General features: G+C 33.8%; 4 protein-coding genes across 4 annotated transcripts; 3 read left to right on the forward strand and 1 right to left on the reverse strand.

The window, feature by feature from the left end:
* Positions 1-5,126: 5,126 nt before the first annotated feature.
* On the reverse strand, positions 5,127-7,669 carry LOC145324411 (uncharacterized). Its single transcript, XM_080167001.1, has 4 exons — positions 7,113-7,669; positions 6,748-6,838; positions 5,786-5,920; positions 5,127-5,404 (listed from the first exon to the last, which is right to left on the reverse strand). Exons 2-4 carry the CDS (start codon positions 6,809-6,811, stop codon positions 5,127-5,129), a joined length of 477 nt encoding a protein of 158 aa, XP_080023127.1. The 5' UTR covers positions 6,812-6,838; positions 7,113-7,669.
* A 175-nt stretch (positions 7,670-7,844) lies between these two features.
* Positions 7,845-10,555, forward strand: LOC145324931 (uncharacterized). Its single transcript, XM_080167689.1, has 4 exons — positions 7,845-9,399; positions 9,663-9,746; positions 10,264-10,383; positions 10,486-10,555. The coding sequence occupies exons 1-4, from the start codon at positions 9,170-9,172 to the stop codon at positions 10,553-10,555; spliced, it is 504 nt and encodes a 167-aa protein (XP_080023815.1). The 5' UTR covers positions 7,845-9,169.
* Positions 10,556-11,714: 1,159 nt separating this feature from the next.
* Positions 11,715-12,274, forward strand: LOC145324932 (uncharacterized). Its single transcript, XM_080167690.1, has 2 exons — positions 11,715-11,878; positions 12,019-12,274. The coding sequence occupies exons 1-2, from the start codon at positions 11,715-11,717 to the stop codon at positions 12,272-12,274; spliced, it is 420 nt and encodes a 139-aa protein (XP_080023816.1).
* Positions 12,275-13,384: 1,110 nt separating this feature from the next.
* On the forward strand, positions 13,385-16,821 carry LOC145324929 (uncharacterized). The gene is made up of 5 exons (XM_080167688.1): positions 13,385-13,780; positions 13,907-14,046; positions 14,165-14,393; positions 14,619-15,170; positions 15,267-16,821. Exons 1-5 carry the CDS (start codon positions 13,519-13,521, stop codon positions 15,887-15,889), a joined length of 1,806 nt encoding a protein of 601 aa, XP_080023814.1. The 5' UTR covers positions 13,385-13,518; the 3' UTR covers positions 15,890-16,821.
* Positions 16,822-17,046: the final 225 nt, after the last annotated feature.

Here is a 17,046-nt window from a genome sequence, read left to right on the forward strand (position 1 = left end):
AAAATTTTAAAAAACTTAATTATGAAATAGCTTCGCTCCAAAAAAAATAAAATACTGAAGGGAAACAAACTAATCTCAAATCTTAAATATATATGAACATAGCTTTGTAAGTATGTCTGTCCAGGCGATAAATTTAATTCAAAAAATAGATATTTATCAAATTATCACATCGTATTATAAGCGTATGACCGGAAAGTAAAAACGATTTCTTTCAACTGAAGTCCAAAAAAACCGTATATAGTTATTCCGAATTTTACGATTTGTATTTAATAAAAGATAGACAGACAAAAAGAAAGAACTAAAATTATTAAAGTGATTATCTAAATTTGGTTACTATCATCATATCTTTGTAGTTTGTATAATTGATCAAAAAGCCTTCATAAAACTCCTAGGAAAGTTTTTTATCCGTGGAGATTAACAGACATCCTATTATTTTATTCTTTGGTTTTCAATGATAACTATGATATATAGACAGAACAGAAATGTACAATCGTTTGATTATTAAAACCAGTTTTTTTAGCCCCGAGGAGCCGTTTAACTATGAAAGAAATAGCTATCTGTCTTAAAGAACGAACGAATTAAAAAGTAAAAACTTTGTATATTTGTTTTATTCAAAAAGAGTAGGTTTTATTGCAATTAGAGTCTTCCAACTAATTCACTTACAATTTTGCTTCATATCCGTGTCATGTTATTTAGTTGACCCTTTTTAAAAAAATTTAAATTTCCCTTCCTTGCGAAAGAATGTTTTTAAAACTTAAAACATATGAAATGATATTATCACAGATATTATCATCAATCTATAATATAATTGGCCAAAAAGCCTTCATAAAGTGTTATAAAGCATATAGAGAAGTTTTCTATATTCCAACTTTCAATATGTAACTTTGAAGCAATTTTGTTTGTTTTCTACATTACCGAATACTTTGTGAAATCAATTCGTCTTAAATGTAACTTTTCTTAAAAATAGGTTTCTAAAACTTGAAATATAATTTTTAACTTTTCTCACCAATGAATGATGAAAGTATAAATTTAAGAACAATTTGAAATATTTACCCTCTAACGGCTAATTTATTTACTATAATTTCATCGTATTAAATCCAAATTTAATCTTGTTTCTCCCCCCCCCCCCACCCCAATTATTACCATACCATTACCAGGTTGGTTACGATATTATATATTTGTTTTTTATCCGTGGACCGTGTGACATGAAAGATTAAGCATCAAATCCTCCCCCCCTCCTCAAAGGGGAAATTAGCATAATTCTTACATGTCTACCTAATAATTATAAAACATACATAAGTAGCGAAGCTCTAAAATTATGAATAATAAATAGACCATTTGGAACAATGTATGGTTGTCTTTTGAAGCATTAAGCTAATAGAAAAACGTTAAAACTTAAACAATTGAATTTACAATTACATAATCCTAAATTTGCCTAAACTTAAAATTGTTTATTAATTATTTCTTATCAGTTCAGCATTTTGATTTTTGATTATTATTTATTATTGTCAACTGTCCTATCCCCTCCTAATATTTATGTTTTTCCCCCTTTTTTTTGGGGGGGGGGGGGAGCTAAACAGATATCCTATTACCTCCTAATATTTATTACATACAACACCAACCCCAATTTTAGGGGGTTACATGGGGGGGGGGGGGGGGCGCGCATTACCACTCCGCCCATATTATTATTCATAATGAGCGGTGAAAATGGACAAAAAAATTGTAAAATATGGAAAATAGGAATTAGCGAAGCTTTTCTATAATTTGTGTTGGTTATAAACGTCAGTTAGTATTACTATTTTATATAATTTATAGACAGAATACTTATTTTATAATTATACTTATGCATTTATGTTAATGTTCCCCCCCCCCCCAAGAAACAAAACAAAACAAAACATATGGAAAATTCAAAATACTAGGAATTAGCGAAGCTTTTCTATAATTAGTGTTGGTTATAGACGTCAGTATGTTAGTATTTATATAATTTATACTTATAGACAGAATACTTACTTATAATTTTGATTATACTAATGCATTTATGTTAATGTTTTGCTTTAATGGATATTGTCATCCTTGTTAAAAATATTTCACACATCCGATCCCATTGAAGATATCTAGAATATTATAAATCTTAATAATTTCTTGGAAACCAACAACAAAGAAAAATTTGTAGGGGGTAATTAATGATTCCTTGAAATTTCATTTGCTTACAGACCTTTGAAGTGACAACATTTGAACATTTGTTTTATTTTTATTTCTTGCTATCGTTATTATGGCGGAACAAGGACAGAGAGTCAGAGTTGGGCGCAGGCGCAAGCCGGTAGCGATGGATGCCCGTACACTTACCTGTACAGATCCAGAACCAAGTTTATACCCCGACCTGATGCCTGGATGGTACGCCCATTATCAGGTCCTTCACAGATCTTTTAAAGATATATCTTCGCTGCTTTACAGGTCGGGGTTCCAGAGTGTTCGGAATATGCAGGCGATCAGACTATTTAGTGAAGGAATTGGTATATACCAATTCCTTCACCAAGCCCTTCCATCTTCGCAGCGTACACGCGAACAAAACCAACTTGTTCTGCAGCAAATGGAAGCAAAATGCAACGGTTACCGTGACGACGTTATCCAGGCGTTAGCTGTCTATGACCGTGCGATAGGATTAGATGGCACAGTAGATCTATCAGATGAAGACGAATATCCCGATATCTCCGGCGATGTAAATCCATCTTCCGATGATGGAGATATTGACGCCATCCTGGAAGTTCTGGAACACGAAGGTGGCGCGAGCGAAGGTGACGAATATCCCGATATCTCCGGCGATGTAAATCCATCTTCCGATGATGGAGATATTGACGCCATCCTGGAAGTTCTGGAACACGAAGGTGGCGCGAGCGAAGGTGAAGGTGATGACTCTGATGAGTCAGTGATCATTATCGATTGAGTTGAGAATGAGATCGCATTCCTGTGAATATTTAGTTAGATTCCACATAAATAACATAACTTGACATATATATGCTATAATAATAAAACTATGAAAAATAATTTTCTTATTTTTATTTAATTTAATTTGTAATTGCGATGCTGCTCTATAATTTGAATTATAATTGAAGAAGTAAGCTCTGTTTGTCTGTAGCTAAGGATCTCGCTAACCACTGAACCTATATGGTTCTCCTTTACAGTACAGCTTCGTATAGGTCCTTAGATGGTTTTATTTGTGTACTTATTTTAACTTTGAATTGAAGACATAAATTTAAAATTATCAATAGCTATAGTATTAACTTTAACAAACAAAAACATTTAAAGTGCCACTAGAGGCCTCTAGGGGCGTAGCCGCTAGTAAACTTATAAAGAAGTAAGCTCTGTTTGTCTGTAGCTAAGGATCTCGCTAACCACTGAACCTATATGGTTCTCCTTTACAGTACAGCTTCGTATAGGTCCTTAGATGGTTTTATTTGTGTACTTATTTTAACTTTGAATTGAAGACATAAATTTAAAATTATCAATAGCTATAGTATTAACTTTAACAAACAAAAACATTTAAAGTGCCACTAGAGGCCTCTAGGGGCGTAGCCGCTAGGAAACTTATAATGAAGTAAGCTCTGTTTGTCTGTAGCTAAGGATCTCGCTAACCACTGAACCTATATGGTTCTCCTTTACAGTACAGCTTCGTATAGGTCCTTAGATGGTTTTAGGCTATTTTTCTGCCCTTTCATATCCCTTCGAATATAGAGCCTCTAAATGCTAGGGGCGCAGCCGTTTGTATCCAAGGAAGATACTCGAGAGACGTTTGATATAATATAGTTATTTGATATACTTAGGTAGGTAGGTAGGTAGGTTCGAATATAGAGCCTCTAAATGCTAGGGGCGCAGCCGTTTGTATCCAAGGAAGGAAGAGAGACGTTTGATATAGTTATTTGATAAAACTTAGGTAGGTTAGGTAAGCGTTCCACGTATTTAAAATTATCAATAGATAGCTATTTCTTGCATCGTTAACGAATAAAAGCTAACTATCTCGGACGAAAAATCAACATGTTTAAAATGGACGTACGGACATTCTGGTAATGATTATAGAGTTGCTACGCTTTCTAAATCGGACGGACCGACCATAAGAATGAATAAAATAAAAAAAGTGTATTATTTCGAGTTTCTTATCACATTTATTTGTATCACGAATATGAATATGAAATGAAATGAATGAATTTATGAAATACAAAATGAAAATGAAACAATGAAATTGAAAAACGAAAAAAAAACAGACAGACAGACAGACATATTTACATTTAGAAATATAAAGTAGATTTGCTACTAAAAAATGAAACAATGAAATTGAAAAAAAAATTAAATGAAAATATTAAAACTAAAGAAAAGGGGTAGTTTCACGAAATGCATTTGAACTTAATTTAGTGAACCGCATATTTTATCCTGGTTAAATGGGTAAACTACATTTATATGGCATATATTTGAAATGAATTCAATTTTCTACCACGTAGTTTTTAAAATATCAAGACCTTAAAATTGTCTTTTTTGTGATATATGCAATTTAAAAAGACGATTTTCAAGTCTTGACATTTTAAAAACTATGTGGTAGAAAATTGAAATTTTTTCAAATATATGCCATATAAATGTAGTTTAACCATTTAACCAGGATAAAATATGCGGTTCACTAAATTAAGTTTAAATGCATTTCGTGAAACTACCCCTTTAAAAAATCTGCAAATTTAGTAAATAAAGTATTATAAATATATCAAAAATAGTATATACAAAATTTGAAAATATCCCCCCCACCAATAAAAATAACCGCGGGCGCTCGGCCCCCTAGCCATATAACCTAACCTAGCCTAACCTAATCCAGTCATTTAGTCGGGGGGGGGGGGGGGGGGATAATTGGAATTCTAGTAAATAAAGTAAATATATCAAAAATAGTATATACAAAATACAAAATAGATTTATTTTTACAATTTTTATCCCCCCCCCCCCCCACCAATAAAAATAACCGCGGGCGCTCGGCCCCCTAGCCATATAACCTAACCTAGCCTAACCTAATCCAGTCATTTAGTCGGGGGGGGGGGGGGGGGGATAACAACACAAAATAACAATAAATTAACAGTAAATATCAACAATAATCAATAGAATTGAAATGTATTATTGTTGATATTTACTGTGGCGTGCGCACCTATTGTCAAATTGAAAATAGGTTGCACACGTTGAGGTTGACGTTCTTGCTGTGGCGGGGGCTGTTGGGGGGGCTCTTGGGGGGGCTCTTGGGGGGGGTTTGGAATGGCGTCTGGTTGTTGTGGGGGGTCCGGCTGTTGTTGCGGGGGCTGTGGTGCTTGATGGGGAGCCGGGCCCGGAGCAACACCAACATTATTATGGTTCCCCATCTGTTGGATAACCTGTTGACCTTAATAAATTAAATCAAAATTAAAATTAAAATCTCTCAGGAGGGTGGTCGATAGATCGATGTACATCCCCAGTGATTTTCCCTTCTGTAGATTACAATTAGTTCCATAAAAGCCAAAAAAAATACATTTTAATTAAAGATCCAGCTTAGATTTTTTGACGCATTTTTTGGAGCTTCTCTTTTATGGATGTTTTCATCCTTGTTTTATAATAATCATGTAAGCAATTCTGTATGATATTTACTATTAATTTAAAATAAATGGTTATTTTTTCCAAACCATAAAATATCTCAACGCAATTAATTAATTAAATTAATTCCAAAAGGTGAATTTATTATTTTAGAGTAAGGTTACTGGACAAACGTATTATATATAATACCTACCTAATTGTCTTGCAGCATTACGGCGCGGTTGTCGTCGAACTCGACGCTGGTCATCAGGCTGGGGTGCAATAGCAGCCACAACCGGATCATCTCGGAGGGGGGCCTCAACAGGAACAGGAAGAGGAACAGCGACACCTTAATAAATTATAAATGTATAGAGTCGAAGCAAAATTTTAAGTAAATTTGTTGGAAAACTGCTTCATACAGGATAATGTTTATGGTCATACTTACATTTCTAGGACTTAATTATAGAGTTGCTTCGCTTATAATATTATTCTTTGTTGTCCAAGGAATCAATATACCAAAAACCAGATCAAACGGATAATTAGATCACATAAAATTTTGTTGTTATAAAAGTAGAAAAATCAACATGTTTAAAAGGGACGTACGGACATTCTGGTAATGCTTATAGAGTTGCTTCGCTTTCTAAATCGTACGTAACTACATCATGCAAAGTTTGAAATCGATAGGACAATTCTAACATGCCTAAATTAACGAATAAAAGCTAACTATCTCGGACGAAAAATCAACATGTTTAAAATGAACGTACGGACATTCTGGTAATGATTATAGAGTTGCTACGCTTTCTAAATCGGACGGACCGACCATAATTATAGAAAAGCTTCGCTTTTAAAAAGGTAAAAAGGAGAACCCGATCGGTTCATCGGTTAGCGCGATCCTTTAGTATAAGGATTATTTATTCATTATATTACACTTTGTGGAATAAGTTATAACTATAAAAACAAGGATGACAACATCCATAAAAGCGAAGCTCTGAAAAGGTAGGACAAACGGACATTAACACTTGTATAATGTCATGTTTATAATTGTTTATGGTTATGGTTATGCATTTACGGACATTCTGGTAATGATTATAGAGTTGCTTCGCTTTCTAAATCGTACGTAACTACATCCTAATAAATAAATAACTAAAAATAAATAGAATTCAATATATATTATACCTTGACGTCGTTCAAGTATTCGCTGGCTCCTTCGTTTCGTGCTGCTGGGTACTCTAGATTTCATTATTCGTTGATCGTTCGGATATTTATACTGAAATAATAATTTAATAATTAGTATTTTATTTTTCATAATGCAAATGCAGATATAATTAATTTCAATTTCAATTCAATTTCACCAAAACGTTCACAATATACGTATAAAAACACTGCAAAATCAAATATTAAAAAATAATTAAGTTTATAAGTTTATTTTTATGCGTATATAAGAACTAATTACGCATTAAAACAAAGAGAAAGGCGGTCAAAAGGTAGAGAAAGCCATTAAAATAAAGGGGTTGTATGCAAAAATGTAATTTCCTCATTACCTTCCGATAAGCCGCTGAAATTTATTTTGCCTTTTCTCGGCAGTTTTCGGCGGTTGCGCCGCCGTTTCTTCTCCCCTTAGTATCCAAGTAACTTGAAGTTGGCTGGCCCATGTCTCGTTCGTCGCCAACCTACTATTTAACTTTAAATTACAAATTTGTAAAATGTAAATTATCTTTATAAACCAACCTAATGCCGTAAAATCAATCTTCGAATAAACCAACCTAATGCCGTAAAATCAATCTTCGATATTTATTATTTAGAAAATGTTAAGATTTTTAATTTGTTAATACTAATAGTCTAATAGTCTAATATGAAAAAATTTTATCTTTACATACCCTTTAAAATAAGTGGCATCCGAGAGGTCAATATCCAAACATATATGGGTGGGGGAAAAGGGTTTTACATGTAAGTAACAGTTAACACCTTTATAGTCCCCCCCCCCCAAAATAAAGGGAAGGGCAATGGGCTGTTTATTTTACTCTAGTCTCCCCCCCCTCCCCTTTTAAGGAGGGTTGCTATATGAAAAGAAAGGGTTGAACTTGATTTTGAATATAACCCCCCCCCCCAAAAAAAAATACAAAGAATAATCCCTTTATTTATTTAAATTTTCCTTTATAAAAATTTTCCATAATATATATATGACGACACCTTTATTTATTATACATAGAATATATGAAAAGAAAGGGTTGAACTTGATTTTGAATATAACCCCCCCCCCCCCAAAAAAAAATACAAAGAATAATCCCTTTATTTATTTAAATTTTCCTTTATAAAAATTTTCCATAATATATATATGACGACACCTTTATTATAACCCCCCTTTATTTATTTAAATTTTCCTTTATAAAAATTTTCCACTAATGCTGGGTGACGGGAGAGAGTTTTTTTTTAACTTTTAAGAAAGGTTTATATATATGACACCTTTATAAATTATAACCTTATATTATAATGGCCGATAAATTGATGTACACTCCCAATGATGATGCACAAAATTACCCCTTTTGTAAATAACAATTCATAGTTGAAACGTTTTTACACTCAACTTAATGAAGCAACCAAGTCCCAAAATTCCCCAAAATTGTTGAGCAAACCAAAAAGAAAACGTTGGTATAAAACTTTGTTTTTAAAAGATATGAAATGATACAGATATTCATCATATCATTATCATCCATCTATTCTATAATTGGCCAAAAAGCCTTCATAAAGTGACCTCAAAGCTGACAATGTCAATGGTAATCCTTGAATGTTATGTAACTTCCAATATGTAACTATGAAGCAATTTTGTTTGTCTACATTACCGAATACTTTTTTAATTCTATTCATCTCAAATGTAACTTTTCTTAAAAATAGGTTTCTAAAACTTGAAATATAATTTTTAACTTTTCTTACCAATGAATGGTGAAACTTAAGTATAAATTGAAAAACAATTTGAAATATCCAGCCTCTAACGGCTAATTTATTTACTAAAATTTCATCGTATTAAATCCAAATTAAATCTTGTTGGTTCCCCCCCCCCCCCCTCCTCCTAACCATTACGTTATGATGGGTGGAGAAAAAAAGATTACATATAATTATATTCAAATAAGAAGTGTTGAAAAAGGGGGGTGGGGCAGGTTTCAAATAATCTTTAATCTTTTAATCTTTAATCTTTTACGGAGGGTAAATTAAGTGTTAAATTACCCCTTCTGCAGATTAAGCATCAAATCCTCCCCCCTCCTCAAGGGGAAATTAGGAGAATTCTTAGTCTTACATGTCATATAAATATTTTCCAACACATCCCATGATTTCCCTCGTACTTCGTAGTAATTGGATTAGTTATACCCCCCCCCCCCCCCACACTTTCTTTTATGTGTGTTTATTTTATCCCTTACTATTCCAAAAAATAAAATTATGGGCGGAGTTACTGTTAAGTTGTTAACCCTTTTCTTCCCCCAATCATCCAATGTAAGCGGTAACCTGGCCATTCTTTCTCACCACCTTAGGCTTAAAGTCATAAAGTCATAATTAATATTAATCTTTTTTTTTAGTTTTAGTTCAGTTACAACATCGTTAGAGAATGGCTGAGCCTGACTCTAATAAAGTTATAGTAGGTGACGATGATGACAGTGAGGTTGTCCAAGCTATGCCTGACTCTTCAGTTACGCGTACTCGTAGTTTGCGTGAACGTAAGACGATCCCCGATGCAAGCATACCCGATGTTTTGGATGAGGTTGACCTTGATATGTTGGAGGAAAAGGAGGGTTTGGGGTCCCCCCCCAAAAAAATAACCCCCAGTGATAACATTAGGTAATAATAATATTTTCATTTTATATTTAATAATGTTATAAAAAAACTAAAAGGGGTAGTTTCACGAAGTTTATTTATTAAGCTCAAATGCATTTCGTGAAACTACCCCTTATAAAATTAGTGGGTTTCGTCGTATTTTTACTTTTTATTTACTATTAAGCTCAAATGCATACCCCTAATAAAATTATAATAAATGGGATTATGAAAAGTAGTAACTTTTTATCTTAGGGTAGGTAAATGTTATTTATTTATTTAATTTTCAGTTGCACTCCAGGGTCGGTAATGTTGGAGGAGAAGGAGGGGTTGGGGACCCCCACAAAAAAAATAACCCCCAGTGATAACATTAGGTAATAATAATATTTTCATTTTATATTTAATAATGTTATAAAAAAACTAAAAGGGGTAGTTTCACGAAGTGCATCTACCCATGCTAAAAAAAGTATAGAAATGGGATTTTTACAGTAACTTTTTATTTATTAAGCTCAAATGCATTTCGTGAAACTACCCCTTATAAAATTAGTGGGTTTCGTCGTATTTTTACTTTTTATTTACTATTAAGCTCAAATGCATACCCCTAATAAAATTATAATAAATGGGATTATGAAAAGTATTGTATTTTTACAGTAACTTTTTATCTTAGGGTAGGTAAATGTTAAAAAAATATCCTTACTTACTTTTGGTCAGGTTAGGTTGGGTCCTCCATCCATCCTCCGGGGCGCATTCCTTCCATGTTCAGCAACTCTCGGTGCTCTACACACCAAGAGAGGCCATTTTTTTTTAGAATATAATCCCAAATTTGGTAAATTTGGTTGGTTCTAAAAAGAACCAGAGAAATTGAAAATTTATTTATTTATTTAATTTCAGTTGCACTCCAGTCACTTCAAAAATAGCTGATCCACAACGTGAACGGAAGCGAATAATAACAAAGTTGTGTTCACCTCCAAGGGTCAAGAAAAGAAGAACAGAGTCTTCTCCACAATCGAGGTAAAAAAAACAAGTAGCCAAATAATTTTTTTTTATTTTGTCCAGAGGGCAAGGGAAAAATAATATTAATTAATAATTAAAATAATAGGCTATTTTTTTAAGGTCAAAACCTGACAGCCCAGAACCTGAAAATCCAACTTCACCCCCCAAACCTTCTCCCCAATCGAGGTAAAAAAAACAAGTAGCCAAATAATTTTTATATTTTGTCCAGAGGGCAAGGGAAAAATAATATTAATTAATAATTAAAATAATAGGCTATTTTTTTAAGGTCAAAACCTGACAGCCCAGAACCTGAAAATCCAACTTCACCCCCCAAACCTTCTCCCCAATCGAGGTAAAAAAAACAAGTAGCCAAATAATTTTTATATTTTGTCCAGAGGGCAAGGGAAAAATAATATTAATTAATTATTTTAAGGTCAAAACCAGCAAGCCCACAACCAGCTTCACAAACAACACCAGATACATCACCAATGCGCCCACTCAACGTAACGCCGCCGCCGTCTCCATCACCTACAAGTACAACAGCCACACCTAAAGCCGCAGCTGGAGACACACCTTCTTCAGCACAGTCATCCCCAGCTGGAGAAAAGCCAAAAGGGAGAGGTGGCCGTACAAGTACAACAGCCACACCTAAAGCCGCAGCCAAACCTAAAGCCGCAGCCACACCTACAACACCAGCTGGAGACACACCTTCTTCAGCACAGTCATCCCCAGCTGGAGAAAAGCCAAAAGGGAGAGGTGGCCGTAAAGCAGGATCCAAGAATAAACCCAAGATGAACAGTGACAGTACGGAACGTATGTTCATCAGAGGTAAGCTTAAATTAGTATAATTAATATCAATAACATAGGTAGTAACATTAAAAATTTAATTGACAGGATGTCTATTTGTCTGTACTTAAATAAAATACATTATATTATATTTATAATTAATAACCATACAATCTCAACCGTAAATACATAAATTTCTAGAATACTAGTTTGTCTTACTTTACCTATAATATATTAAATTAACTGTTCTATTGATTACCTAGACTGCGTGGGTACAGTACAAGGGGACACACACTCGCTCTATGACCGCCTTGATGGGAAGAGGATAACATATAGTAATGGTGATAAGGTACAAACATAAATACTAAAAATAATAATAAAATGTAGAGGGGGGGGGGGGGGGGCAAAAGTGACACTTTTTGAAAGCAAAACTAAAAGTCAAGAAAGGAACACAACTAAAAAAAGAGTTACAGGTGTGAGATTATTAAATAAAATGTTTAATAAAATTAAAATTACTTCAGGTTTATGTCTACTTGGTTAAAGTGCTTGAAGATCATGCTTACATGATCCCCAACTACCCTGGAAAGGGTCAGAATAAGACCCCGTGGGGGCGGGGGTGCAAATACTGTAACTTCCATACCTGGGATGGCACATACCACGTGAAAGAATGCCCCACAGATCCAGATGGAAGGAAAGATTTTATAAATCAAGAAACTAACCTTCTTAGGTAATAATATTAAGTTGACATAAAATAACACGATGTATTAAGTATTCATAAACATTGATTAAAAATATATACTGACGGACAAGGTGAATTATAGAGTAGCTTTGCTAAAAAAAAATAATATTAATTGCTTACCTGTTTAGGAGGTTTCGCCATCACTGGATCAATGACCACAGAGATGTTTACCGAGAGTATAGGAAGGGAGTGAACCTGGCCAGCTTTCAGAGGAAGTTTCAACAGGCCCAGGCAGATGCTGAAGTTATCCATGAAGTCAAAATATACGTCACTGCCCTAGAAACGCTGCGCCACATAACAGGAAAACTGGTTAATAATGAAAGTTTCCTTCGCTTTAAGGTAAATGTATGTTTAATATTTTTGATCATATTTGCTGTTATCTAATGTCTCATACCTATATTTTTTTAAACAAAATTAATTGAAAATGATTGCTAAAATCGAAATATATCTTCATGTCAGTTAGAATAGTGTATTTTTTAAAAATAGGTTGAAAAACATACTAACTTTAAAAAATTCGCTTTAAGGATATGGATGCCAATGCCTTTGACCATATCGTCGCCAAGCAGGTCGGTTTACTTGAGAAAGGCAAGAAGCAGGATGCACCCACCAGCAAACAGCTTCATAACTGGCTGCAGGGGCAGCACAAGTATTACATGGAATCCTTCAAGAAGATTTTAGAAAATAAAGGTATTAATAACTATTAACTATTAAGTATTATAATTTATAAACTAAAACATTACTAAATAATTTCAAAATCTGAAAGAAATAACAAATAATTAATTTAAATTATCTTCACTTCCGCGGGTGTGTACATTGCCGAAATCGAAGGAAAGGTGCACACCTGCGGAAAAAATGTTAATATTTAATTATTTTAAATAATCAATATTATCTTTGTTTCCGCAGGTGTGCACCTTTCCTTCGACTTCGGCAATGTTCACCACACCGACTTCATTGCAGGTAACCTAAATAAAATAAATAAACTATTATTATTTATTAATGCAATTACAACTGCAGCAGCTACATAACCTGAATTAAATAAAGTAAAGTAAACTATTATGAATGAATAATATAAAAGAATTACTAATTTTTCAGTAACTGCAAACTATACCGATGCAGACGGTCCCAAAGAATTGTTGCTCGCCTGTGAACAGGTATAAGTTTAAAATTAATTCTTAGAAATTTAGAATGACCACAAATACCTAAATGATAATTTGATTAATTACTTATGTTTAGATGCCTAAACCCGATGCTTCCGGCCGCAGCATCTACGAATATTTCGAAGAACTGTTGAAAACGTTTGGGCTTGAGCATTATCAACTTCTCAGCTCCACATCCGACTCGGCTGCCAACTGTGTAAAGGTAATGAAAAATTATAAATTATAATTATAAAATCATAACTATTTAATAGTTTTTTCTCGCATCGTATTTTAAATGGCTTTCCGCGGATGTAAAATGTACAATTGTAAGATAAAACAAGTTTTTTTAGATGAATATTTGAATGAATACGAGAATTAATATTATAAAACAATACCATTAGAAAGTAAATCATTAATTTATTTTTCATTCTTTAGTCCGTCAAGATACTCAATGAAGAGCACGGGAAAACCCCCACAGAGTATACAAGTTTCATGAACCATGAGGGAGTCAGTGATGATGATAGTGATAAGGAAGACACACCTGAGGCTGATAGTGAAGATGAAATCCCGTTGGATTTGTTTATAGAAGAGTTAGATGAGGTTGAGGATGGTGTTGTAGAAGCCGAAGGTGAGGGTCAGGATGGAGATGAAGAAACCCTGGCAGGAACAAGACAAGGCGATGGCGGCGATGGCGGCATATCAAGTGCGATTTTCTACAGGTCCATCGCCATCAAAGATCCACAACAAAGAGAGGGTAAGTAAAGTTAAATTAAATTCATTCCCAAAAAATTCAATGAATTACATTTAATGATTTACAGGGGTAGTTTCACGAAATGCATTTAACTAAATTATATTAATTTATTAAATTATTTCTTTTCAGCAATCACAAATTTCGGGAAACTAATAGAAGAGAACATCCAAAGAACAATGAAATGTGATGAGCAGAAATGTGGACTTATAGTGGGAGGTGTTTGCCTCAACCACCAAGTGGAGTTGGCGTTGAAGCAGGCTGCCAAACTTGTAAGTAAATTAATTAAATGATTAATAGAACCAACTAAATAACTTATACAGTAACTTAAAAAGTTAAATAATAAATTATACAAAAACGTGAAAATTAACAAATATTATATTTTTTTAGAAAGGGAAGGGGTACAACAGAACCATAATTAACCTGGCAAAGCTGGTCAGTAAAATTATGAATAACAAGAAGCTGCGTCGCATTTTGGTAGAGAGTGGACAACGTATGCTTACCAGATACGTGGAGACGAGATGGAGCTCCAGAATGAACATGATAAAGCGGTTCTTAGAGTTGTTTGACAACAAACCACTACTTCAGAAGGTGAAAAAATCCGTGCAGGATCAGAAAGGTAAACCCAAAAAAGTTAATTATAATTTTAACAACAATTTAAAACTAACAAAATTACCAATTTAAATTTCTCTCTGTCCCTTAATTAAACAAAAGAGAAAGGTAACAAATAGAAGTTTATTAAAATTTAAACTAAATAAATTATTTCTTCTCTCGTTCCCTTAATTAAAAATTAGAACTGTATATATCAATAGAATTAATTTTTAATTTTTAATTTTTATTTTAGTCAACAAGAAGTTTGACAATCTGTGGCCAACACCTGACCAGGTTCTTGCCCTCAGAGAAGTCCTGGAAGTGTTGGAGTGTGTGGATACCATGCTGACAATTCCTGCACAAGCCCATGAGGCCACAATCGTCCAGATGTTCACCATGCTGGATACGGTGTTCTTTACCCTACGGACAAGTATGCCTGGCAACTTATTCGCTAGACGTGTATTCAAGTTCCTTCACCTGAGAGTTAACAAGATTGTCCGTACTAATGCAGGATGGCAAGTCTGTCTCTACCTACACCCCCTGTCACGCAGTCATTTGGAAATGATTGCGAGTGGCACACAAAGCTATACGGTGACACAGGATGAAGCAAAAACAATTTTACAACAAGCACCCAAAAATTGTAGGTTGTTGGGTGAACGGCTACACCGAATCTCACTGAGAGCCAACCTAAGTCCTGAAGAAAAGGCAGATGAAGAGGCCGACCTGCGTAGAGCTAATGCGGATGCCGACAATGAGGATTCCGAAGGTGACGAGTACGAATCTCCAGAAACTGCACCTCCCACAGGTAAAGATATACAATATTAATTAAAATAGATAATAATAATAACATTAGTTAAATAATTCAATTATCATTTTTATTAATTATATTTATGTATTACAGGCATGATGACACCCATCCAAAAGATGTTTTGGAACAAACAACAAGAGTTCAAAGAAATTCAGGCTCAAGCAGCAGCCAAGAAGAAAAAGAAAGAACAACGTGACAAACAGAAGGATCCCCTGGACGTCATGAAGAAACACCTGAAAGCTGGGCTGAAGGATTGGAGTAACATAGAAGAATCCAAGTTGCATGCCTTGACATACGGTTACCAACGTGAAGTCGCTAAGATAAAGGAGGAAATTGCGAAAGTCAAAAAATCTAAGTCCAAGGATTTCGATGTTGAAGAACGCCAGAAACTGTACAAACAAGGAGCAATGACCGCAACCCACAGGATGCTTACTGCCAGGTATGAACATGTTGCAGAGAAGATATGTTATCCACCTGGACTTGTCAGTTTGATGACCAACTTCAACAACTTACCTGTTTCTAATGCGAGGTGTGAGAGAATTTTCTCACACCTCAAATTAGTTTACTCATCGAGGCGGTATAACCTAGAGAAAGAAACCATCCACGCCATCATGTTCTTGAAGATGAACAAGCTAGTCCCCAAGAAGTCCCAAGCATTTTGGGATAGGCAGGTAAAAGTTACCAAGAAGACAGCAACCAAGGAACTGGAAAAGTGAAATAATTCTTGTAAATATGTTTATCATATTAATTATGTTGGAAAGAAATAAAGTAGAAGTAAAGTAAAACAAATAATTTAATGAAATAATTTTGTGTTTTTTAAATATCTGTATCATTACCATTATAAAATAAATGTTGTAATAAAACCCAAAAAACTGTTTATTGATATATTTTTTTTTTGGCAGTATTGTTATTTAATTTAACAAGGATGAATAATCAATAAGTAGCGAAGCCAAAAACATTACTCAAATCATACTTGTCTTGTGTCTTTATGCGTGGATGGTCTCTTGCTCGAGGTTCTAGAGTAAATAAGTTGGACATCAAATGAAAGTAAATACTAAATATCCAAAAATAAATTTGAATTTCAATTAAAGGGTGATGGAAAAAAATAAAAAATGCGTACTTGCCGCTTCGCTTATATTATTGTACATTCAAACATCAGTAAACCAAAAATCAGACCAATCGGATAATTAGGTCACATAAAAATTTGTTGTTAAAATGTAAAAAAAATACGGACATTAATGTCAGAACTGAATTATCAGAATGCGAATATATAAGAGTCTAAGCAAAATTGTAAGTAAATTTGTTTAAAAACAGCTTGATAATCAGGTTTAATATGAGCGTACATTTAAAACCGAGTTTCAACGCAAAAAAAACGCGGAGCCGAATCTAGAAATACGGCTGCGGATGTGTGTATATTTGGTAACATATGGTTTTTAAGTTTAATTTAAGGAAATAGACCGTTAAATCATATTATTACTGTAAAAACTCACTTTAACCTAATGTGGAGCCGAGCCGTTCTGAACGACGTAAAAAAATGCACGGAAATTCTTTTCGAACACAGGGATTCAATATTTTTAGGTAAGACTTATCGATAAAACACACCCGATACTTTGTAATTTTGGAACGATATAAAAAAATAAAAAATAAACATAATTAAAAACAAAGTATGGAGCTTGCCGAATTATTCACAGTATAAAATCTGTGCGTTTAAAATTGAAATTACCAAAAGGCAAAATAAGAATAATTAAGTTATAACGAACAGACTTATCACTTTATATTTACAACTTATTACAAAATCCTTACCTTAATATACAGTAAATGATTATGTGTACTGCCTTCCGAAATAGAAAACATAGCCTATTATTTTGACGTG

This window comes from Acartia tonsa, chromosome 7, assembly GCF_053477335.1.
Source record: "Acartia tonsa isolate MP-2025a chromosome 7, ASM5347733v1, whole genome shotgun sequence".
NCBI lineage: Eukaryota > Metazoa > Arthropoda > Copepoda > Calanoida > Acartiidae > Acartia > Acartia tonsa.